The sequence below is a fragment of the Neopelma chrysocephalum genome, unplaced genomic scaffold (genome assembly GCF_003984885.1).
Source record: "Neopelma chrysocephalum unplaced genomic scaffold, ASM398488v2 Primary Assembly neopelma1_95715, whole genome shotgun sequence".
Taxonomy (NCBI): domain Eukaryota; kingdom Metazoa; phylum Chordata; class Aves; order Passeriformes; family Pipridae; genus Neopelma; species Neopelma chrysocephalum.
In genome coordinates this window covers 237473-262191 of record NW_020924378.1, presented here as the reverse complement: position 1 = coordinate 262191, position 24719 = coordinate 237473, and the positions used below count along the sequence as shown (strand labels likewise).

General features: G+C 42.3%; 2 protein-coding genes across 5 annotated transcripts in view; both read left to right on the top strand.

Moving 5' to 3' along the window:
- Positions 1 to 24719, top strand: part of PIGG (phosphatidylinositol glycan anchor biosynthesis class G) — an 83432-nt gene that overhangs the window by 46641 nt on the left and 12072 nt on the right. For 2 of the 4 annotated variants that reach the window (XM_027708186.1, XM_027708190.1), the window contains one exon: positions 5966 to 6129. The exons of the other annotated variants lie outside the window; for them this stretch is intronic. In XM_027708186.1, the coding sequence (XP_027563987.1) occupies positions 5966 to 6129 (164 nt within the window). The remainder of the gene's footprint in view (positions 1 to 5965; positions 6130 to 24719) is intronic. 4 annotated transcript variants of the gene reach the window in all.
- On the top strand, positions 16269 to 19274 carry LOC113980953. The gene is made up of 2 exons (XM_027708192.1): positions 16269 to 16752; positions 17367 to 19274. The coding sequence occupies exons 1-2, from the start codon at positions 16343 to 16345 to the stop codon at positions 17932 to 17934; spliced, it is 978 nt and encodes a 325-aa protein (XP_027563993.1). The 5' UTR covers positions 16269 to 16342; the 3' UTR covers positions 17935 to 19274.

Sequence of the window (24719 nt, the reverse complement as noted above, 5' to 3'; positions counted from 1 at the left end):
TTAACTCTCTTTAGCATAGGACTTTTTATAAATGTATCCATTTTAAAAGAACATGCCAACAGTCTTTTACAAAAAATTATTTTTTGTGTCTGTCTACTAAGGTGTGTGTGTGCAGTCACCATGCCCAAGACTGACTAAAATGGCAAACAAATTGTAGTAGAAGAGAAAGAAGAATTGTGATTGGGACCTACTTCTCTATTTTCTCTCTTTATTTCTCTTTTTTTTTTTTTCTATTTTCAGAACATCTTAGAGATGTTTCAGAAATAGAGAAATCAATTCTGCTAAAGGAAAAAGTGCTTTTAAGAGTCCAGACAGATGAGATTTTCTTTAACACCCCCTGTTCCTTAGAGAACAAGTTTTCAGTTCTCTTTTAAAAGTGTTGTAAGTACATTTACATTAGATACCCTTTTTAGGATGGAGATTAAGAGTTTGACCAAAACACCAGTCTTCGGATGTTACCTTTGTTCTTTTATTCTCTGACAAAAAATCTGTTCTGAAGGCATGGAAAGAAACAAATTAAATCATACAAGGCTTAGAGGGACAGGTTTTTTTGCTGTTCACAATTGAAAGCAGTTATCTGATGTACAAAATATTAGCATAGAAAAGCAGAATGGTCGAGCTGGTCGTTCATAAAATTACAGAGGTTACAAAGGCCCCTAGAATCTAATTAATGCTCTCTCTTCATTTGGTAAATTTCTCTCAATTTATTCTCAGAATAGCTTTTCCAGTCTGGGACTGTAGATCCAAGAATAGAAGCAGCTTCCTCCAGAAATTATGTTTGATTTCATGACCTTTTTATATTGTTTTGCTCAGTATGCAGCATTCTGATCTGCACTACCAGTTAAAATTTAAAAGCTGATAACCTTAAAAAAACCCACTGCCTATTAATTGGGATTTTTATATATATATATATATTTAAGTTTCTTGTTCCCTTTCCTTTGAGTTCAGAATGACTTGTTGCAAGGGAAAAACTGCTCAGTTTGTGTAGCTTAAAGTCAGGATTGAAGTGTCTTATTGTTTTATTAGTGACACATTAATTATCTGACAATTATATATTGATAATTAACTGTTAGTTGCTGAACTATAGATGCAGGATCCGTATCAGATATACAACAGGTGAACATTTACCAGTTTCTGCGCCATTTTCTATACCTGTTTTGGAAAAAAAAATCTATTCCCTACACTGGGACTCCCCTCTCCCAGACACGTAGAGATAATCTCTCCTTCAGGTGTGTTCCAAACAGTCTCTTCTCATGGCCATGCAGTTTTCCTGTTTGCTCACACCTCTTGTGAGAAATGCAGGCAGTCAAACTTTTAAGTATTTATTGTATCTCTCAGCAGTACCATAGGCAAGTGACCTTGGGTGAAGCCATAGGTGATTTCATGTGGTTATGTACGTTTTCCAGCTTTTCCTTAACTGGGTGATGAAAGGTGGAACTCTGAAAGTACCCATGCTGGTTTAGTAACCGATTTTAATTGTTGGAATAAGCCATTTAACCTGCTACCTTGTGGGAAAACCAGGAAGATCTTTGCTTGGTGAAGGCTTACAGATCCCTTCCTTAGTTCAGTGCCTTACAGTGAAGTGACACCATTCTTACTGAGTAAAGTGCAGCTGTCCCAGATTTAGCAGTTGCCTGTCCTGTCCATGACCAGGACCATGAGCACTGAGGTCTTACGTTTTGGATGACTGATTTTTGGTGCTAGAATTCTAAGATGTGAAGGAAGCACAAATGTATTATTAGGTGTCGTGTGCACTGCTGGCATAGATTTAAATTCTTCCCTGACTTTTTTTCCCCTCAAGTTTTGTGGTTCCTAGAGCTATTGCTATGAAACTGACTGGGCTTAGAGTGGTGCTGGAGTTTTAATTTCCAGACAGGCATAAAGATCTAATGTACACATAAAAATGAGAGCAGGTTCAAGTACAAAAATTGAAAACTGCTGAAATTTGTTGTTGATGTCGATCAGATTGGATACTAAATTTAAACTGTGCTAGCTAAATGAGGCAGGAGAAGAAAAATATAAAATAAATATGAAGCGCTTCCATCTGGAAATAGGAGAGAGATTTGGAGGACTGCTTTTTGCACATGTCTTGGTGTGATTAGGAAGAGAATGAGACTTCTTGTCCGTGTTGCTGAGCCTTATTAAATCTTGGTAGACAAGGGGGTACTAAATGACAAAAGCAGTAACTCTGTCTTGCTGAGCGTGGAATGGAAGTGCTGGCCTTTTGAATATGATACTGGCTAAAAATAGCCCTGTTCAGGATAGCATATTTAATGAATGAGGCAGTGTTCTTCCAAAAGAATACTGTAGGGTCCTTCAAGACTTTATGGACGTAGAGCTGTGAAAATCGTTAAGTGTACAGAGTAAGCAAGGTTCATAGGGACAGATACTATTTTTCATTGATCAACTGGTATAACCGATGAACATGGGGTAAAAAATAAAGTGCAGGGGTGTGGAAGCTAATTTTTAAATTTTGAATATAAGTAGGAAAAAACACCCCAAATTAAGGCCAGGTTGAAAACAAATACCTTGATCTTACACTCAGTTTTGCATTCTACGCTTCATCTGTGTCAGGATCCTGATTGCATCTCTGTCTAGGAGTTTAGTTAGCAGAGTTCAGCCTTCGTAGACAGGAGCTGTTGGGAGAAAAGCTAGAAGGGCCTGACACGACTTTACTTTTTGGAACTGCTTTAATCTGATGCTGTCTGTGCTGTATCACAGCTGAGTAAGCGGGTGTGTCTGTGCCTGTCTTGTATTTTCTCGATCCTGACCTAGACCTGGACCTGGTGGCTGGGCTTTTTGGCCTAATCTTGGACAGATTTGCAATCCCTGGATTGCATCTGGCCCTCATCCCTGTCTCCAGATCCAGCCCTGACTTGGACATTGCCACTGCACAGTCCTGACTTACTGCTCTCACCTGCCTTGTTTTCACACTCATTTCGCAGCTTACCTTCCCTTGCAGAACCAGCTGGCCTTTTCTGTTCTCTCACAATTTGAACCTAAACAGCAAATTTGTTAAACAGTTGGAATTTAAATGGGAAAACTACATATTATCTCATTTTTCCAGTCTTTTAGCAAGATTTTTCTGAATAGTAAGCCGTGGAAAAGGTTGCTCACGTAGGTACAGTCTTCATGCTTGGAGGTTTTTAGAGATTTTCTGGATAAACTGCTGTGTTATTTATGTGGAACTGGGTAAAACCAATTTGTTTTTGAATCTTGTTTTAGTAAGTAGGGTCTTTGCTTTTTTAACACTTTGTGCAAAAGTTTAAAGTTAAAAATACTCCAGAATTTTCAAAAATATATGAAATTAATACATTTTGTCGGAATGCTTCTCATTTATCAAGATATTGCAAGCTCAAGAACCTCTTGATGAATTTTTCAATGAGCTTGAATGGTCGATTGTGTTCTCTTAAGCTCTTGAGTTGTTGTCCACATCTTGTCACTCATCAGTAACTTCTCAAAAGTATGCTGTATCTTTATCATTGCCACTTACCCTTCAAATGCAGTGAGAATAGAATAGATGAGTTGGTTGTTTCTCTTAACTAAAGCAGCTCCTAAAAAATCTATTTTGCAGCAAATATGTCTTAAAAATATTTTCATTACCTTGGGTAAAGCTTATAAATGAACAAAAATTCCACATGTTTATTTATTAGTCTTGTGTGGGTTTGTTCCCATCCTTAGTGCAGTATATCTGCAGAACAGGAGAAAGAAAATACAGTCTCAAAACCTTTAAGACTGGTTTATACTTTCTGGTGCTTTTTATCATTGGAAGAAAACAGAATAGGTTTGTACATTTTTAGAATCATTTATATCTAATTCATCCTGCCTCTAGGTAAAGAGGTGGTCTGAGTGATGTTTTCAAATGGCTTGTAGCTTTCTCTTGTTATGATTTCAAAGCATCGTAGGGTGATTTACATTGGGGAGGACTCCGGAAGGCCCATAGTTCCATCCTGTTTTCAGAGCAATGTCCGCTGTGAGGTTCAAACCAGATTGCTTGGGGTCTTGAAACCTGCAAGGGTCTGTCTGCAGACAGCAGAACCTTGGCATCCTGGGGAACCTCCCCGCCCCACTACATGTGAGAAAGAGCAAGAATAAATGCAGCACTGCAGTGCATGTCACTGGTCCTGCAGAACAGGGCAAAAAGATGTACTCCCCTTGGGGAGGTGGTGAGGGCAAGAAGAAATCAGGAACAGTGCTCTCGCCTTTTTCCTCAACTCCCTGAGTTCCTTCTACACCGAGTTCACTCCCTCTGTCTTTGACTTTGTTTAAAATGATGAAGGTGTAGAACAAGGTGGAGTAAACAGTGTTAAAGAGATGTTTCAGCTCTTTGTGGCATGAGCACGATCTCCTGATGTCTTAGCTTTTCTACTCTGTGCACATCATGCAGAGAAGGAGGGGAGTGAAAAATAAGTTGTGGTGGGGAAAAGACCTGTTGTTGTGGACAGGGACGGGGGAAAAGAAGACAGGTTGTCTCCCTACCTGTCCCTGTCAAACCTTTGTTCATTGAGGAGCAGCACCCTGCCCTGCTTTCAAAGTGCTACACTTGACCTTTCTGCTCTTGCCATGACCTCAGTCTATACCCCTTAAACCTGAGGAGTAGCCTTAATTTTCAGCTTTCTTTTCCAATCTCATCTTGCACATTCTAGGGCACAGATATGCCTTTTCTTTAGCTGCTCATCATTAGTTATTCTTTGCTCTGTTCCTGTCATTGCTTAAAATTACACTAAATGCATAACAGTAATTTATTACACCGGTCAGTGTAACAGCAATTTACTACAGTGGTGCATGATGAAAGGCAAAATGAGGAAGACTGACGGTCATAAGTCAAGATTTTTCTGCTGTATGATGTCTTTGTAAAATTCATACCTTACTGCCCTCTTTACAGCTTCAGGCTCCCCTTACATGTTGAGGACATCTTCATGGTAGGATCCATGAGGACAGTGACTACTTATAATGAACCCTGAAGGGTTCTGTCAACATGGATGGCTTTCTCCTCTTAGAATTTAGAGTTGTTTCAGGAACAGTTTTTTTCTTTTTGCTGTCACTGGTGCCTGCCTAGTTATGTACCTGAAAAACTACCTATGTTTGGTGCTTCTTCGTGCACTCTGGACTCTGTGACAGATGTGTATGTGATGATAGCACTTCTTTCCTGGGGTAACTGGCCATTCTGCCTTAATCACAGGGTGTATTTGCTACTTTAGGTATTTGAGTAAAGTTAAATACTTGGGGATTTTCAGTCAAAAACAATTCTTTCAATTTCGTATTATTCCTTGGTATTTAGTGGGTTTGATTACTGGAAAACTACATAAAATACAAAAGTCTTGGTAATTGCTGTATGTTCCTTCTATTTTTCATTTACTAGGTTTTAAATGTCTTTTATTGATGATTCAGGCTATCTAGGCTGACTTTTGGTCCATTTCAGTGCAGTCTTTTGTGATATAAGACTTGGGTAGCAGAAACCTTTCTAAATTTTCCTGTCTTAATCTGTTTACATGCAGACACTTGTGCCATGGGACAGGCAGGTGGGCGATGTAATGTTCCATTACAGCTCTAAATTAGAGTCCTGTTGTCTCTAAGGGCAAGGAATATTTATTTTCTGGTGTAATTTTAGGCAGCAGTTCTAAAATCTTGTGTTTGAAGCATGTGTGCTGAAAAATGCTTTTTTCATTAGTGCAACTGAAATCAGCAAGTGTAGGTGCTTTCTTTAGATTAATTTTAATGTAATTTATTAAACAATAGTCATGTTTATTTGCAGACAAAATATGCAAAATAGCATGCTGTTTATGCCTTCATTAGTCTGTAAATCCTAAATAAAAGCATTTGTTTGGTATGCTGTTTTATTAAAATTCAGATGTAAAGAATAAGAGTAAGTCTTTAAATGGTGCAACAATTAATATTATTCTAATGTATTCTAAATGTGTCTTTGGGGATATTTGAGTATTTGCAATTTTATCTCTGTTTTCAGGGAAATTCAAATGGCATTGCTACTGTGGATGTTTCAGCAGGTTTTGTGGGACTAGAAAGCTATGTGGAGATACCAGCTATCTTCCTTACGGCATTTGCAACATATGCGGGACCTTTTCTTTGGGCCATTCATCTGCTGTGCTACTTAAGTTCTGAAGTTAGCAGGTAATCATGCTTTGAACTAAAGTAATGCTCCTCTGTGTACTGCAGATATAAATACCATCCATAAAGTGTATGTTTTGTCAAAGAAATAGTTTTTGGTCGGGTAATTTTTTTTTCCTTGGAAGTTAGTTTTCTATTAAGAAAATGCACGTTCTTTCTTCGGCATGAATTTGTATCACCTAACTCTTCCAGTTTAATTTCGTTTGCAGAAGTTTTGCACTGGGAACATGCATGTATGTTTCACTAATTTTTTTTCTCTGAATGCATTCTCAGTTTGCTGTGCTAAATTACTTAAAATTTTATTACGTTTTGTTGTGACAGCATGTTCTGCCTAAAAACATTCTTCTCAGAACTTACTGAGTCAGAGACCCGAGAAAGACTTTTTAAAGGAGTAGAATAGAATTCAGACTTAACTAACGTGGTGTTCTCTGAATGTCTGTCCTTCTTTCACATAGTGACATGCAACATTTTATGGATAAACCATACTTATATTATTGTATGTTACTGGTTATTGCAGTCATTTGTAGATAAAATATTTGTGCTTTGGGTATCTTGTGTGGCGAAAAAGTTAAAATGAGTTAGTGCTTCAGAGTTTTAAGAAGACAGTTGAAAAATGCCAGATAATTTAAGAGTGTTCATGTAAAATCCAATTGGACTCTCTAAAATTGTTTTTAACTCATTTTTCAGGGTACTCAAAGGGGGTGATGCAGTATGTTAAAATAGACAGAGGAGTTGTGAGTTCTGTATTGTATTGTATCAATGCCAAAATTCAAAAACTTGATATATTTTCACAGAAATAACATTTGACAGTGACTAAATTCTTACCATCTCAGTGTCTTTTCTCTGTTTTCTGTGGAATTGAAATGCATTTTTTTTATTGATGAAGAAAATGTTGCAGTAGGATTGGCAGGTGGGATTTTTAGGCAGTATTGAGTTTATCACAGCTCTTTGCCTTATTCATGGTCATCCTCTGTAAATCTCTGACTCCCTTTTATCTACAGTGTCATCCAGTCTCATCGTGTCAGTGCTTTTTTTTTGTTTTACTTTCATCTTCTGCTTGTTTGTTTTGGGCTGTGCCTGCACTCTGAACTTGTGTTGGCTGGTGTGTGTTCATTAGAGGTGTAAAGAGATGGGATCCCCAGCTGATCCAGCTGCACTATCTAGGGGAGGTTTTCGAGCCAGCAGGGACCTGTTCTAACAGACTAAATCCCTGCACAGTCACTGTGTCCATTGTTCTGTATTAACAGGCACCTTTAACAGGTATTCACAGTGACTAGCCTTTATTGGCTGATTTGTCTGTCTGCTATATTGCTCTCTAAAGATGTCTAGCAACTCTGCTTGGTTGCTGTGGAATTATGCAGCCCAGTGCTGGGCCATTGTATTGCTCTAGTAATGCACGCCTTTAGTGTAGATTGAGACTCACTCTAGAACATTACCTCTCAGCCTGAGGCCAGCTAGCTTGAAGTCATCTTTGGTCTTACATAGATCCCTACGGTCTAAGTACTGGTGTTCTTGTATAATGCATCTGAAAACCAGCCTTTACTCTGTTCATTTTGGTATTTTTTTTGCTTCAGGAGGAGTAGATGTGGAATACACTAATTATTGATGTCTTGATCCTAAGAGACAAGAGATCCTTTTCTTGAATTTTCCTTACTACCTGTTGACTTGACACCAGATTAAGTTTGAACTCTAACGCTCCTCAGTTTAGCTTTAGTTACTCCTTTACTCCATCAATACATTTTTCTAGTATCCAAGCTCTTCAAGTTTTCTCCGTTCTTTCAACTCTCTTTAAGAAGGGGGCTCATGTACATATAAAAAGTGCTGCCACTTGTCTTCTAGGAAATATGTGACCCATGAACCCGGGTATTGCTTGTATTCTATTAAAGTCCTGTTTTTCCCAATTCCTTTATACCTCTACCATGCTTTGTTTAAAACAGTGCTGTATGGTTTCACTGTTCACAACCTTGTTCGTGTCGTGTTGGGTTTTTTTTAGCAGGCCCACTTTCCATTCTTCACTATTACACTGTAGGTGCTTTGAAACTGACACTTTCTGCTTGTGCTTGGAGGACTGTGAGCACAGTAAACTGCTCATGCCATTGTCTGGGGAGGGATGGGGAAAGAGTAAGAGTTCCCATAATTTAGAAAGCTGCAGTTTTAACATTGTTTAAAACCTAGACTACAGGCTGTGATGAACACTAACATACAATGAAGAGAAAATGATACCATATAGCATGTTTTTTGAAAGCTCTTCTGACAAAATAATGAAAAACTTCCTGTAACAAAATCTTTATCTGTACTTGTTTAATATTGTTTCAAATAATATGCCTCTGTAGTAGTGTTGGTTGTTGTTCTGATGTTTTCTTGGTTGAATTTTTGCAGATTAAAAGCTCAGCTATTAGTGTTGCCAGGTACAGTGCTGGTTTAACCTGCGCTCAAGTGGGTAGCTACGACCTGTAATACCCACATCACTTATGTAAGTAGATTCCATTGAGCAGCTTGTGTCTGTAGCCATTTTTAAGATTCATTTGGGTCAATTGGTAAGGTTGTTTCCTCTATGAAACAGTGCACAAAAATGGACTGGAATCTCTAGCTGCTGGGACTTACTTAAATTGGTATGTTAATCTGCTCAGAATTTGGTCTGTATGCTTTTTATTTTACTCTTGTGCTTTGCCATTGCTGTCCAAATGATTGTCCCATTACCTTGTTGATATTCATTGGAATCAAAGCTGGAAATGCAGAAGGCAGAGGGTCATCTGCTTCATGTGTTTTCTTGAATGTGTGGGAGACTGAACTTCTTAAAAAAACTGCTAAGATGCTTTAGGATGTTCTTTATAAAAGCTTCTTGATAACTGTCTTATAAGCAATGTGCCTTGGTCAGTGAAATTCAAACCCTTTCCTTTCTAATGTGGTCCTGAGAGCACGATGAAGATCCTTTCCCTGCTTCCTCCAGATGGGAAGGTCTAAAAGAATCAGCTGCCCTCCTTTGTGGAGTGTGCTGAATGGGTCCCATTATATTGCCACAGGATGTCGTCAGGATTCCTGACCCATCCTGGTACAGTCTTCGATGAATGGATGCCCCCAGAACCACTCAGCAGTGCCGTTCTTAGCAAAGAGCCTAGCATCCTGCAGTCTCTTTTAGAGCTGTTGCTCTAAAAGAGGAGGTTGACCTAGACAGGGAAAACTGACTTCAGGGCTATTTTTGTTTATTCCAGCTGCTTAGCACAGCCCATGTAATTTATAGCTGCATCTGTTGTGTTGGCTTACCAGAGCTTCTTGGTGAAGTTCTTTGAAGCTGAGTTCCACTGGGCATCACTGCCTAAGGGCAAGTACACATGTATACCTTTCCCTCTTTCTTCATTTTGCATTTATGAAACCAGAGAATACTTGAGTCTGGAGTCCAGCCCTCCTGTCCAAAGGAAGGTCAGCTAGAGCCAGTAGGGATACTCCAGGGCCTCCTTGAGCAACCTGTTCCAGTGTATGGCAACACTTGCAGTTAACCAGTTGTTTACTGGTGTTTAAGGGGAATTTGTTGTATATCAGTTTTTGTCCATTGACTTTCATCCTTTCACTGACCACTGGTGAGAAGAATCCCAGTACATCTGCTTCACCTCTGCCCATGAGACATTTATGAACGGTAGTGAGAACCCTGCTGAGCTTACTCTACTCAAGTCTAAACAATCCCAGCTTTCTCAGCCTCCCACTGTATGTCAGATGCTCCAATCCCTTAATCATCTTTGTGAGCTTTCAGTGGACTCACTTTAGTACACCCATGTCTGTCCTGTACTGGGGAGCCCACAACTGGATCCAGAACTCCAGATGAAATCTCACCACTGCTTAGCAGAGAGGAAAGATCACCTTTCTCAACCTGCTGGCTCTACTTTTCCAACTGCAGCCCTGGGTTGTTTCATGGGAACATTGTTTGCTCATGCTCAGCTTTCTGTCCAGCAGGATTAACATATGCCCTCTGCCAAGCTGCTTTCCAGATGGTCAGCCCCAAGCCTGTTCTGGTGCATGGGTTTACTTTTCCCCAGGTGCAGAATTTGGCACGTTGAACTCCTTGAGTTTCTTGTCATTCCATTTCCGTAGCCTGTTGAGATGCCCCTGAGTGGCAGCAGACCCGTCTGCAGACCCACCTCCTGAACAGAGCAACTCCTCCCAGTTCTGTGTTGTGTGCAGACTGGCTGAGGGGGACACTCTGTCCCATCACCCAGGTTGTTAATGAAGACATGAAATGGTATTGGCCCCAGTGTGTGACATCCTGTTGATCACTAGTGACTGGCCTCCAAGTAGCCTTTGTGCAGTATCTCAGTAATTTTCATTCCACCTGACTATCCACTTTTCCTAGCCTGGACTGCATCAGTTTGCCTGTGGGCATGCAGTGAGAGACATTAAGAGCCTACCTGTGAGGTGGAAGTGCATTAGATATATGTAGCTCATATATCTTTGGCCAGTATGGTAGGATGGAATAGAAGATAAGGAGGTTTTCAGATAATACATTCGCTGTGGAAATGTAGTTGGAAGTCCTTAAATAATTTGCTTCTATCTGATCAAACATGTGAAACTGTAAGATATTTTCCTCATATGGAAAGGTAAATATGTTTCCAAAATAATTAAGTGGCATGTGATAGACACTAACATGGATATAACTGCCACTTTTAATCCTTCAGGCTCTCCTGAGAAACTTGGCAGCTTAAATGTGATGGGATTTTCACAGACAGAAATAGAAAGAAGAATTCTTTAGGTTCAGTCTCCATGGAAACTGTGCAATAACTCTTGAAACTGTTTTTGAGACAGGGAGTACTGATTAAACTGATGCCTGAACTTAACCAAGTGTTCTGTGTGTGACTTGCATAAATTCCAGGGAGCACCTCATTCATGTAAAGGATAGTTTTTACAGTGACTACTCCATTGGTCTGATCTGAGGTAGAACTTTGTATTTTTGGATCCTTGACTGGAAAGGGGCCATGTTGTTGGATCATCTGACCTATATTATGTGGCCTCACTGTGCAGTACACTCCAGATGGATTCAGTTTTCAAGTTCCTACCCAAACAAAATTGTTATGTGGGTGATGTTCACAGTATTCTGTAATTACAACTCTTCAGCCAGGCATCGTGATAGTTTTTAGGTTACCTGCACATTGGAATCTGTGTTTTAATTGGTGTAATGAGTTAAGTGTCAGGGTGAACTGGGGGCTGTTTCCTAGCATTGAAGGCTGCATGCCTATTGGCTTTTCTTCCTCAGTGATAAAAGTTGTAATGGTGTTTTCATGTTAGTAAATGGCTTTCAGATGTTGAAAATGGAAGTTATGCCCAACAGGAGGGTGTTAATAGTGTCATAACTTTAATGTTATGCCTTGACTTTCTTAATGTGGGATTCCAGCACAGCAAACTTAAGTTTCGCTGTGAATTCTTTTATAATACTGACCTAAACACAATTAGGAAGGCATGCTAGCTAAAGGAATTTCAGCAGTTAATATCAGCTTTTGCCATTTTTAGCCTCATGTGTTTGATTCATTGAGTCCCCCATTCACAATCCATGTTAATACATTAACCATTTTTCTTTCTGACATAAGCTGGACGTGCAGCGAGTGTTTCAATATATTTCTTTTTTTTGAGTCCTAGGCAGAAAGTGTAGCTCTCCTTAAAGACAAAGGAACGATACAAACATTTCAGACTAAACTCTTCAGTATTTTATACAAGTAGTTTTTTATTCTTTGGATTTCACTCCATTCTCTCTTCTTAGGTTAATTAAAGCTGAAAAAAATATTTATGTCTAAGAATATACACTGCTGCATTCTCTACAATGGTAATACTTTTTATCTATTGTGCTGCTAGCAGCCCCACTCTCTAAATAAATAAAAACAGTGCAGAAGAAGTTATTTACTTGTTTGTTGATGTGCATGGAAATCTGGAAGTGATTTGATAAAGTTGGGCTGGGGTTTTATTGCCACAAGCTGGAAGAGTATTTCCTGAGATACTGTCATTGTAGAGGTAGCTGAAGATTCCTCTCAGACTTAGTTACTGCTCTGTGGTAAATACCTCTTCATTCATTCCTTTGTCATATTGGGGAGACACTAACTTTTCCTATGAGGTTTCCATCAGGCATCCATGACTTTTAGCATTGAAAAGTATTTTCTTATTAGAAAGTGATCCAGCAAAGTAGGGTTGCCTTTGTCATAAACGAATGACAAGTTGCTTCAAAGCCATTTGCAAAACAGATGTCATCGTCGTGCTCCATGGACCAGCTTTGCAGCTGTGCTTTAGGAGCTGAAGCACTTTCTGTGTAAATATTAAGGAAAGTTGTGTGCACAGAATTTATAAATACACAGATTTGGGGTAGGTTAGTTTATTTTTGCTTTCTGTAGATAGAAGTAAGCATCTGAACAGATTTATAACTTAAAAAATTATGATGTAGTTTTCGGTAGAGTGAGCATATCCACCACGAGGTTTGTTTTCTAGTAGTGACTGATGCCCCTAATTGACAACTCATGCTCCAGTGTGCTAGCTGCTGCCCAAATGCATTGTAGAGTTAGCCACTCAGCTTTTAAATGGTCTTAGTGATGCTATGTACTGCCATTGCTATGAGATTGTTCTCATCAACAGAACTGCAGGCTTGGGTAGAGATCGCGTCACGTATGCACATCAGATATGCTTTTTAATTAAAGTGGTCTATCACTTTTTCTTTGTGGGTAGTATTGAATTGAAAGCGTTCTGAAAATCTTTTTTGTTTCTGCCCAAGCTCTGATTTGAGGTTGTCATGGTTACATTGTCTTCTTCCTCTTACTCTTCTGGTGTTCATGTGACTTATAGAGGTATGCTTAAGAGCGTATAGCTTAGTTGGCTGTACAGTCTTCCAGTTTTCAGTGCATCTGTAGAGCTGCAAACTGTCGCTTACTCTACCCAGAGTGCAGGTATGCAGCGTCACTTTGCTGTATTTGTCTTTTATTTTAATTTGGAACCTCTGTCTTGTGAGACAATATTTTTCTGTCATCCTGTATGGTTAGGTTTCCAAATGCTGCTGACACGAAAAAGTTCATCCAATCTTAATACATGCATAAGCTTATTGAATATATTAAGAGAATCAACATTAACAATGTTGGGCATGAGTAACCTAGGGGAAATTTTGTGATCCAATGGTAAGCACACAGAGTATTCTCAAAGAATAATGACAGTCTAGCCAGAAACTGTAGTAGGACTCTAGAAAGACTTAAAATGCCACTGGAAAGGTGAAAAAATAATGAAAGGAATGTTGGTTAAGTTTTGAGTCTGTAAATCAACTTATGGCAGTCCTTCCTATTGTTACTGAACCATAGCTACTGGAACATAACAGAGGAAAGCTAACTTTCATCAGAATTGCAGGATAACAGGTGGTCATGGGGCGTGTTATTTTCGAAAATAGTAGGTACTGGATACAGTATTTTAGTAAATTCTGATGAAAGGGGTTAGGTTTGTCTGTACTGGCATCTAAGAAGATTTTAATTAGTCCACACAGCTGATAGTAGAGGAAGGGCTGTGAAGCTTGGTGCTGCTATAAAATGAAGTTGCGCTTTCCTGCGTGCTTTCCCTCTCTCTCTCTCTGACTCATCACGACAGAAAGCACAGAATTACAAGAGTACATATTTATTCATGCACATGAGGTGTCCCAGCCAAACTGGGGCACCTGGGTGTGGTTTTACACAGGGTTCTTACACCTTTACTCGCACTTCTCTCTTGCTATCCCAGTCTCTCTCTCTGTCTTGCACTACACCTGTCTTCTCCCTGTCCCCCCCGCCCCAGCTTTTCCTCTCTCTTGCTTTCCTAGCCTATCACAGACCCTTGCCCTCCTTGTGCACTTTCCCTGTCTCTCACGCCTGTGCTTTCATCATCCCTCGTACGTGGATGTTCCCTGCCTTTTCTGTGTGCAGACTTTTCCCACCTCTCACACGTTTGTGCTTCCCGCCTCTCATGTTTGTGCTTCTTCTCCTTGCAGTTGCTTACCTCTCTTCCATGGGCTTCCCCACTCTCCTGCTTTCCTCCCCACTTCACTTCTGTCCCTCTCATGCTTCTGTCCCTTTGCAAGCGTGCTTCCCCCGTCTTATGCTTCCGCGTGTGCTTTCCTCCTCACATAATTTCTCCCTCGGACTTCTCCTTTCATGACTACCCATCATGCTTTTCCCCTCTCTCATGCTCACTTTCTGCCTCTCCCAGTCTTGCTTTCTCCTTCTCACCCGTGCGTTCTCCCTGCCCTGTGTGCTCTTTCCACTTTCTCTAATGCACTTCTCCCCCTCTCATACAGCCTTCCACCCTCTCTCATATGCGTCTCTCTGTCTCTCTTGCCTGCTTCCCTCATTTTTATGCTCTTTCCCAGGCTGGCACACTTCTATCTCTTTGGGTGCTCCTTTCCTCCTCTGTGGGTTCCCATCTTGCAGCTTCCTCCTTGCATGCTTCCCACTCTCATGCCTGCATTCTCCTTGTGCATGCACTTTCTCCCTCTTACATGCACGGGAATGCTCTCCCTCTTTCACTTGAATGTGCTTGTCTTTCCTATGCTTACTTTCTTGTGCACATTTGGTCTCCTGTGTATCTTTGTCTTTGCATCTTTCTCTCTCTTGTTTTTCCTTTTTGTGTCTTCCTTTCCCTTCTGTAGCTTTTCTCCTTTCTTGCATGCTTTCCTATGTCTCACAGATATTCCAGCTTGCACACAGACTCAAACGCTTTCAAATTCAAATTCCTTGCACTCTCCCTCTGTCCCACATTAAATCGTTTACCTGGGTCCTCCTCCTCTCTCACATCTTCTCTCTTGCATACCTTTTCTTCCCCTAGCCCTTCCCTCCCTCATTGCCACTTTGCCTCTTTGTCTCTTTCTCCTCTGTATGCTTTCCAGTCTCTGACAGACTTTCTCTTTCTTTCATGCACTCTCCTTCTCTTAAGCTTGCAGAATCTCTCTTGTGCTTTCTCCTTCCCACTCGCTCCCTGTACCTTCTGTCTGTATAGCTTTTCCACTAAATCTGTAAAGCTTCTCCCAGCCATACCCTGCTTTTGGCTTGTCTTGAACCTGATTTTCTTCCCCTCAGATTTGCATTTTCCTTCCCTCAGGGATTTCCTGTCTCTGTCTTTGAAGCTTTCTTAAGTCCTTCCACGTACACAGTGGCTTCCCCTCCTTTCTTCCCTCTGTCATTGTCTCCTTGTTGCTCTTCCCCTTCTCTGTTGTTCCTTCCCACTTCTCTCCCCCTCTCACATTCCCTCTCATTCTGAGACTTCCCCTCTCTTTCTCTCTGCACCCATATTTCCCTCTCTCTGACAGCCTTTGCCTTTTTCTAATGTGCTTTGCCTGTCCCTCTTCTATACCCTTATCAGTGATCTGTATGAGAGGATCGAGTGCACCCTCAGTCACTTTGCAGATGACACCAAGTTAACTGGGGATGTTGATCTGCTGAAGGGTAGGAAGGCTCTGCAGAGAGATCTGTAGAGGCTGGATTGATGGGCCAAGACAGTTGTATGAGGTTCAACAAGGTCTAGTGTCAGGTCCTAAAAGTCAGTCACAACCCATGAGGTACCACAGGCTGGGGGCAGAGTGGCTGGAAAGCTGCCCAGCAGAAAGGGACCTGGAGGTGCTGCTCAACAGCAGGCTGAACATGAGCCAGCAGTGTGCCCAGGTGGCCAAGAAGGCCAGTGGCATCCTGGCCTGTATCAGCAATACTGTGGCAGCAGGACCAGGGCAGGGACTGCCCCCCTGTACTTGGCACTGGTGAGGCCTCATCGCAAGTTCTGTGTCCAGTTCTGGATCCCTCTCTACAAGAAAGACATTGAGGTGCTGGAGTGTGCCTAAAGAAGGTCAAAAAAGCTGGTGAAGGGTTAGGAACATAGGTGTTATGAGGAGCAGCTGAGAGAACAGGGTTGTTTAGCCTGGAGAAAAGGAGGCTGTCATTCTCTACAACTACCAGAAAGTGCTAGCAAGGCGAAGGTTGGTCTCTTCTCCCAGGTGTCATGTGATAGGACAAAACAAAGTGACCTCAAGCTGTGCGAGGGGAAGTTTAGATTGGATATTGGGAAAAAATTTCTTCACTGGAATGATTATCAAGCATTGGAACAAGCTGCCCAGGGAAATAGTTGAGTCACCATCCCTGGAGGTATTTAGATGTGTAGATGTGGCACTTTGGGACATGGTTTAGGGGTGGACTTGGCTGTGCTGGGTTAATGGTTGTAAATAAAGATCTTAAGATCTTTTCCAGCATAGATGATTCTATATGCTCTGCCTCTTGCATGTATGTTCCTCTCATGCTTTCCCTGCTACCCAATGCTTGCTTTCTCCTGCATGTTTTGCCTCTCCTGCCTTTCACCTGTATGTTGTGCTGAGCCTCTCTCACGTGCTTTTTTTCTTGTAATTCCATACTTCCCTGTCTCATTCTGTCACCTTGCCCTTGTGCTTTATCTTTTGCCTCTTGTGTGTACTTCCCTCCACTTGTGTGATTCCCCTTCTTGCATGCATTTACCCCCTCTTCCACACTTCCCCCCCTTAGGTACATTTCACTCCCATGTGCATGTTTTCTTTGCATGCATGCTGCTTCTCTCTCACACACTTTGCCTTTCATGTGAGCTTACCTTTCGTGTGCTCTGCCGCTCCCACGTTTGTGCTTTGCCTCTCATGTGGATGTACTTTGACTTTCTCTCTTTTTTGCTTGAATGCATGTTTTCTCTCTCCTCAGTCTTTTGTGCTCATGCTTTACCTCTTGTGCATATGAGCTTTGCCTCTTGTGTGCATGCTTTGCTACTCTCCTTTTCTTATATGCATTTTGCTTCTATCTTATGTGCCTTGCTGTTAGTGTATCAATTTAGGCACTTTGTTCTCCTGTTCTGTCTTGCTTTTGTGTCTCACATTCTTTCCTGCCCTCTCCTGCGTTTCCATCTCTCAGTTTTTCCCTGTTAGCACTTTGTCTCCCTCACGCTTTCTGTCTCTCACAATCGTCCTTGTCTAACTTGCTGTCCCACTCTCTGTCTCACTACTCTCTTCTGCTCACTATCCCTCCCTCTCAATCACAGCCCCCAACCATTCCTCTCCCTCTTGACCTTTCCATCTCACTCTCCATCTCTTTCTTCTCACCTTTCTCATCCCCATCAGTCTCTGTCTCCATCTGTCTCTGGCTTCTCTTCTTTGCTACCTCTATCTCTTCTGCTCTGTCTTCTATCTTTCCCTCTCCCTGAGATGTGCTTTTCCTCTCTCAGTTGTATCCCTATTCCACGGCTTTCCTTCTCTTCCAGACGTGTTTTGCCTCTCTTCCTCACTCACTTTGCTTCTCCTATGATTTGTTTTCTCTTGTGCTTCCCTTTTTGCATTCTCCCTTGCTTCATGTCTTGCACTTTCTCCATTCCTCATGTGCTTTCCCACCTCTTGGCACATCCTTGCAAGCACTTTCCCTCTCTCTCGTGCTTTCAGTCTCTCACTTGTGCTTTCCCTTCACTGCTTGCTATTTCTCTGTTACCCCCCCTTTTTTGCTCTCAGCATCCCACTCTCTCTCCCCCTTTCTATCCACCTGTCTCTTGGGCTTTCCCTTTGTCTTAGATGTGCTAAGACAAAGCACACCTGTATTTCTCTCTCCCCCCTCACAAATTACCCCCAGTCTCACTTTTATTTTCTTCTCTTTGTTTAGCTTCTGCCTCTTTGTCTCTGCTTGCCTTGGCCTTTCTCTGGACCCTTTCTCTCTGCCCTTCTGTTTGTCTCTCTCTCTTAGATATGTTTTCCCTCCTAGCATTGTACTTTTTCACTGTCTTAGTTTCCTCTGGCCTCCAAACCTTTCCCTACCTCTTGGCCTTGTTCCTCCCCTCTCATAGAAACTCTGTCTCCCTCTTGTAGGTGTGCTTTTCCCTCCCATTCTGATCAGCCTCCCTTTTCACAGACCCTTCTCCTCTCCTACAACCTTAAACACATCTACTCTCTCTGATGTATGTTGCCTCACCACATGCATCACTTCTCTCTTGGTTTCCTTATCTCTTACATTCTTGTGAGCGTCTGTGATCTTGCATGTTTCTTTTCTATTTTCCCTTTCTTCTATGTTCCTCACTTTTCCTCCCTGGTGTCTTCCCATTGCTTTCTCTTTCTCTTGCTCTCATTTTTCTTATGTATTTTTCTCTCTTCTACCCCAAATTCCCCTTCTTTCTCAGGTATGCTTTCCTTCTCTCTCTGATAGGTTTTTCCTCTTTCTCTAACATGTTCCTTCTTTTGCAGTTCTCCTCTTTTGGTTTCACTTTCCCACTTGCTCTTTCTTTTGCTTGTGCTATTGCTTGCTGTCTGTTGTTGTCCCTCTCATGTTTCCCTTTTCCCTCATTTCCCTCTCATCTTTCTGAATCCTATTCCCCTGTCCCTTCCTTGTTTTTCCTCATTTTCCCTCCCTCTCTTTTGCTCTGCTGCTCAGTCTTATTTTTAGTCACCCCTTGCACACTTGTCCATCTCTGAAACATGTCCTTTACTGTGTATTGTATTCCCTCATTTATGCTTTCAGTCTCTCTCTCATGCCTTCCTCTTTCTGTCATTCATTATCCCTCCCTCTAATGCACAGCATGCCCCCCACTGTCCCTGTCTGTCTTGGCTGCATTTCGGTTCCTTACACACACTCTGACACTCTCTCATGCTATCCTTTTGTGTCTCACGTGCTTTGACTCTTGTTTGTTTCTTTGTTCTCTTGTGTTTCCTTCTCACTCTTGTGCTTTTTACTTCTCTGCCTTGCATTCCCAGTCTCTCTTTCCTTATCCTGCATGCTTTTCTCCCTGTTGCACAATTTTCATATCTCCTTCTTCCAGTTTTCCCTCTGCTCATGCTTCCTGTACTTCTCCTCTCTTCTGCCAGCCCTTGCTAACCCTTGCTATCCGTATATCTATCTTGCTTCCCCCCTTCATTCTCACACTCTCCTGTCCTCTCTCCCCTTCACAGTCTTCTCGCTCTCCCATCTCAATTTATTTTCCTTTTACTTTCACTTCTTCTCTTTTCCCCCTTCATTTGTCCTCTCCCTCTCTCAAATGCTTTTTGCCTGTATAATCTTTCTTCTCTGGCATGCTTTCTCTCCCTTCCCTCTCCTTTCCATAGTTTCCCAAAGTGACATGCTTTCTTCTCTCTTAGCCTGCCTTCTCTCAGGTGCCCTTGCCCTGTCACATGCACTTTGCATCTCTCCATGGTTTCTCAGCCTTGCATGTTCTTCTTCTTTATCTTGCACTTGCTTATCCTTCTCTCCCCCTCTTCCTACCATGCGTTCTTTTGCAGAATCCCTTTCTCTCCTGTTGGTACCTTCCCTCCCTCATGCTTTGTGTATTATGCTCCCCCACCTTCTTTCATGCTGTCCCTCTCTCCCACAATCAGTTTTTCTCAATCCCCTTCTTTCTCTTGCTTTCCCTTCTCAATCTCTTGTTCCTCTTTCCTCGTCTCCCTTCGCCCTCGCTCTGTCCCTCCTTGGATGTTCCCATCTCCCCAGTCTGTGTCTCTCTTCACCCTTGCTTTAACTTTTCTCAGATATTTTTTCCCATTCACTTTCCCTGTCTCATGTGCTCTTCCTTCTTCTTTACTTTCTTTGTCTCTCTCACACTACTTCTGTCATGACCTTCCTCACTCTCTTGGATGCTTTGCCTTTCTTGAGTGCTGCTACTTTCTTTTGCGCTTCCCTCTTGCCACACCCACTTCTCTCTGTTGTTCTTTCTTCCCCTTTGGGTGCTTTTCCATCTAGGACACATTTTTGTACTTTGGTGCATGCATTTTCTCTATTTCTCATGCTTTCCCTACCTCTGTTGCTTGCTATCTCTCTTCTTATTGCTAGCTACTGCTACTTCTCCCTAAGTATCCGTCTCTTTTGCCCTTGTTATCCCTCCCTCTTTGTCTATCGTTTTCCCATTGCCTCAGTCATGCTTTTTCTCTCTCTCTGATGTGCTTGCTCTCCCCTTTCCCTCCAGATTTCTCTCTCAAGCATTTGCCTTGTCTTGATCACCCCACCTGACATACTTCATCTCCAATATGCACTTTGCCTACCTTGTGCTCATGCTTTGCCTCATTCAGATACTTTCCTGCTCTTGTGGATTCGCTTTGCCTCTCTCACATGGAGTTGCACTCTCTGGCATACTTCCCTCACTGATGTGATTTCCCTCTTGCCTGTGCTTTCAGTCTCTTAGGTTGGCTTTTCTTGTCTCTCTTATGCTGCCCCTTGCATCTCTTGCCACCCTCTCTCTGGTCCCTTCTCTCCCACTACTGCTCTCTGCATCGATCCCTTTCCCTCCCCTTGCCTTCTCTCCCTTCCCTGTTCCTAACTGGCATACTTCTCATGTCTCTGCCATCCCGTGCATGTCTCTCTCATGGATCACACCTCTCTGTTTTCTTTCTCAGACATGCTTTACCTCCCTCTTTTAGTGTTTTCCCTCTTACTTTCACTTCACTTAACTTGTTTGCCATTTCTCTTGTGTTTATGCTTTCTCAGATGCTTCCCTGTATCAATGTCTGTTGTTCCCAACTCTTCATCTTGCATTCCCCCTCTCCCATGTGCTTCATCTCTCTCTCACACACTTCTCTCTTTTGATTGCATTTTTCCTCTTGCTTGCATGTTTACCTGTGCTTTTTCTTCCTCCCCCTCCTGCTATCACTGTTTGCTTTGCCTTTCTGATGCTTCGCCTCTTTCCTTCTTCTGCATTTCTACTTTTGTCTCTCACACCTTCTCCCTTTCTCAGGCTTCCCACAGCCTTTCCTCTTTCAGTTGTGCCCTTTACCTCTGTGTGGTGCATCTTGTCTGTCTCAACAGCCTCCATCCTGCATGCACCCCCCTTTCTCTCATGTGCTTCCCCTCTCACATGAATTCTGCCTGTCATGCTTTCATTATCTCCTTTGTGTGCTTTTCCTTGCTTGCTGCTCTCATTCTCTTGCACTCCCCGCTCTCACGTCTTCTTACTCTTCATTTCTGTGTCTTTCTCCCTCTCTTGCATGCTGTCTCACACAATTACCCTTCCTGTTTGCTCTTGCAATGTCACTCATGCTTTTTTGTCTTGGCTAGTGTCATTATTCCCTCTCTTCTGCTACCACTGGCACTATCTCTCTGTCTTGCTTCCTCTCTTTTTCTCTAGCTTCCCCCCTCTCATCTCATTCCTTTTTTCATTTTGTCCTCAATTCTCCCCTACCTCTCTCTTTCTTCAACTCCCACCCTCTCTGTCACTTGCCTCCTCTTCCTCACACACTTTCCCAGCAGCACATGATTTGCCTCCCACTCACCTGCAGTGCCTCTCTCTGTCATGTGCTTCTCCTGAACTTAATATCATTTGCTGATCTCATGCTCCCCTCACCTCGTGCTTTCTCACACACACTTTTCCCATCTCCACCTCATATCCCCTCTCTCACACACATCTTCCCTCCTGCCATCATGCAGTTTGATTATCTAGCGTGTGCTTTTTGTCTTTGTGCTCGCTCTCTCGTGCTTTGCTTCTCTTGCATGTGTTTCCTTTTCCTTGTGCTTTACTGTTTCCCATTTTATCTCATGTAATGTCTTTCTCACTAACCTCCTCTCTCATGCTTTCCCACCTTTCTCACATTTTTCCTCTTTCTTGGATTTTTGCATTCACTTATGCTTTCAGTCTCTGGCTCAAGCTTTCCCCATCTAGCTTGCTACTTCGCTCTCTATTGCTCTCTGTCCTTGTTCCACTTGTTACCCTTCTCTAGCTTTCTGTCTCTCGCTGTATGTTTCCCTCTTTGTCGTATGGCCTTACTGCTGCCTTGCATGTTCATGTCCTCTCTCCTGAATATGCATTCCCTCTGTCTTTAATGCACTCTCATCCCTTCTCTTTCTTTCTGTATCTGTCTCACTTGTGTTGTCACCTTGCCCTTGCACACCTTGCCCCTTCTGTGTTAACTTTGCTCTTCTGCTGCCCCCCTTTCTGGCATTGCTGTACAAGGCACACAGTTCTCTCTCGTCCTTGAACTTCTTCTCTTACTCCTGCTGTCGGTTTCCTGTGTTTCTTTCCTCCCTCTCTCATGCTGTCCCTTTTGATCTCTCATTGTCTCTTCTTGCTTTCCCTTCCTCTTGTTTTCCTTTCCTTCTCACATGCTTTCCTGTTCTTCCCCATCTTCCCTATGCTCTTCCCCCATAATGCTGTCTCACTTCACCTTCTTGTAGTTTTCTCCCTCACTCATATGCTTCACCGTCTCTCACTTTACTTTACCCCCTGCACATTCTGCCACTCTCACTGCTGCTTTCTGTCTCTCACTAGCATTCATCTCACTGTCTGCTTGCTAGTTCCCTCTCTCTCTGCATTCCTCTCCTCCATAATTTTATTCGTCTTGCTGCCCCCTCACTTTCCCTTTGAAATTCTTCCCAGCGCTTCCTCTCTTGCTTTCTTCCTCCCTTTGCCTCTCACATACCTTTGCACTCACTGTCACACACAGGTTCTGTCACTCTCACATACTCCTCCCCCATCACTCCATCTCTCTCGGGGTCTCTCCCTCTCTCTTGCAACCCTCTCTGGCTGTCCCTCCCCTCCCACCTTGACTCTCCCTTTGGCTCCCTCTATCAGACATCTCTCACACCCTGCCTCCTTTTCTTTATCACACATTTCCCTCTCTCACGTTCTTGCTTGCTTTCTCACACTTTCCTCACAGGGTTTCCCTTCCTAGCATGCTTTCCTTGGCTCTTCTGCATATGCTCTTCCCTATCCCTACTGCACTCCTTACATTTTTTTCCTTTTCTTGTGAGTTCCCTCTCACACATTTTGTTTCTCTTTTATACTTCACTGTTTTTAATGCTTTCCCTTTACCACATTTAGTTTTAGTTGAACAGTCTCCCAGTCTCTCTTGCTTGTTCTGCCCTTATGCACACTGCCTCTCTCTTCTCCCGGCCTTCACTTGGTCTTTATCCCCCTCTTCTCCTCTTTTGCTCATGCTTTCTGTCCCTCTTTCACACATTCCATCACTTTCCTTTTAGTTAATGCTTTAGATTTCTAGAATGCTATCCCTCTCATGCACGCTTTTGTCTAATGCAGTTTTCCTTGCTCATCCTTGTACACTTTCCTCTCTTGTGTGTGCTTCCCCCTCTCTTTTCCACACACTACCATCCATTTACTTTCTCTCAAGTTTTCCCTCTCTTGCATGCATGCTTTTCTTCTCTCTCTATAGTGTCTCCCGCTCTTCTGCCTGTGTTTTTCCTATCTTGCACACTTTCTGAATCTTACAGCCTTCCACTTTCCCTCTGTTGATTGCTCCTACCCTCTCTTTCTGGCTTGCACTTTCCTGCTCTTGGGCACCTTTTCCCTCCCTAATGCAACCCTTTCCCTCCCTCTCTCTTGCTGACTTTCAGGCTTTCCCTCTCACTGTGCACTTTCTTGTTCTGTCACATGCTTTTGGTCTTTCACATGCGTATTCCATCTCTAATGAACATCTTTTTTTTTTTCCTTTTTTCTGTACATACATTCCCTCTCTCACATTTACCCATCTATTTTCCCATGCTTTTCCCCTTTCTGGCACCTTTTCATTCTTTCTGTTGCACCTTTCCTCTCTCATGTGCACATTTCCTCTCACTTCCCTGTATGTGCACACCCTCCCCATTCACTTTCAGTTTCTTTCTTTGATATGCTTTCCCTCTTTTTTTTCTGATGTTTTTCATCTTTCTCTCATGCTTTTCATATTTCTCTCAGGTGCTTTCCCTTACTCAGTGTTCTGCTCTATCATGCACATTCCCTCTCTGATACACTCTTTCACTTTCTCATACACACGCTTTACCTCTTGTTTGCTCAAGCATTCCTTGTTTCTACTGTGCATGTTTATTACTTTCATGCTCTCTTGATCTCTCTCATTCAACATATGTTCCCCTGTTGTGCCTACTTCCCCTCTCAAATAATATCCTTTGTTGAACATCTCTCTCACCCTGTTTCACTCTCTCTTGCATGCTTTCTCTTCCTCCCTGTCGTGTAAGGTTTCCTTCCCTCTCTTTTGTGCTTTACTTCTGTCCTGTGCATCTGTTCCTCTCTTGGACACTCTTCACATTCTTCGATAATTTCTTGATTTCTCTTTCCTCCCCTTCCTGTTCTAACCACTTCTCTGTCATTCACTCTTCCTTTAATGTGTGAGCTTTCTCTTCCTCTCTGGCACACAGCACATAACCTCTCTCTCTTTCACCATCCTTCTCTCACTGATGCACTTTTCTGCTCTTTCTCCCTTGATTTCTTTCCCTTAGGCATATTTTCCCTGTCTCTGTCACATGCCTTACCACAATTGCTGTCTCTTCATGCCCCCCCTTTTTCCTTTGCCTGTTTTCCTGCTCGGTCTTCACTTTCCCCTGCACTTCATGTATCTTACACGTGTTTTTCTCACTTTTTCTTTGTCTGCCTTGCACTTTCTTTTGTTAACACTTTCCCTTATGTTATACACTTTTTCTTGTCAGGCTTTCTCTATATCTCATGTTTACCTCCTGTACACACTTTGTTTTGCATTCTTGTCCTCCCTCTCACACATTCTCTATCTTTAACACTTTGTTATCTGTCCACTTTATTTATAGATTTTGTGTAGGTTCTGCTCTCTTGTGTGTTCTTTCCCTTAATTTTGGGTGCTTCTCTCTCATGCATGCACACTGTCCCTTTCTCTCACATGTGATTTTCCTCTTTTATCT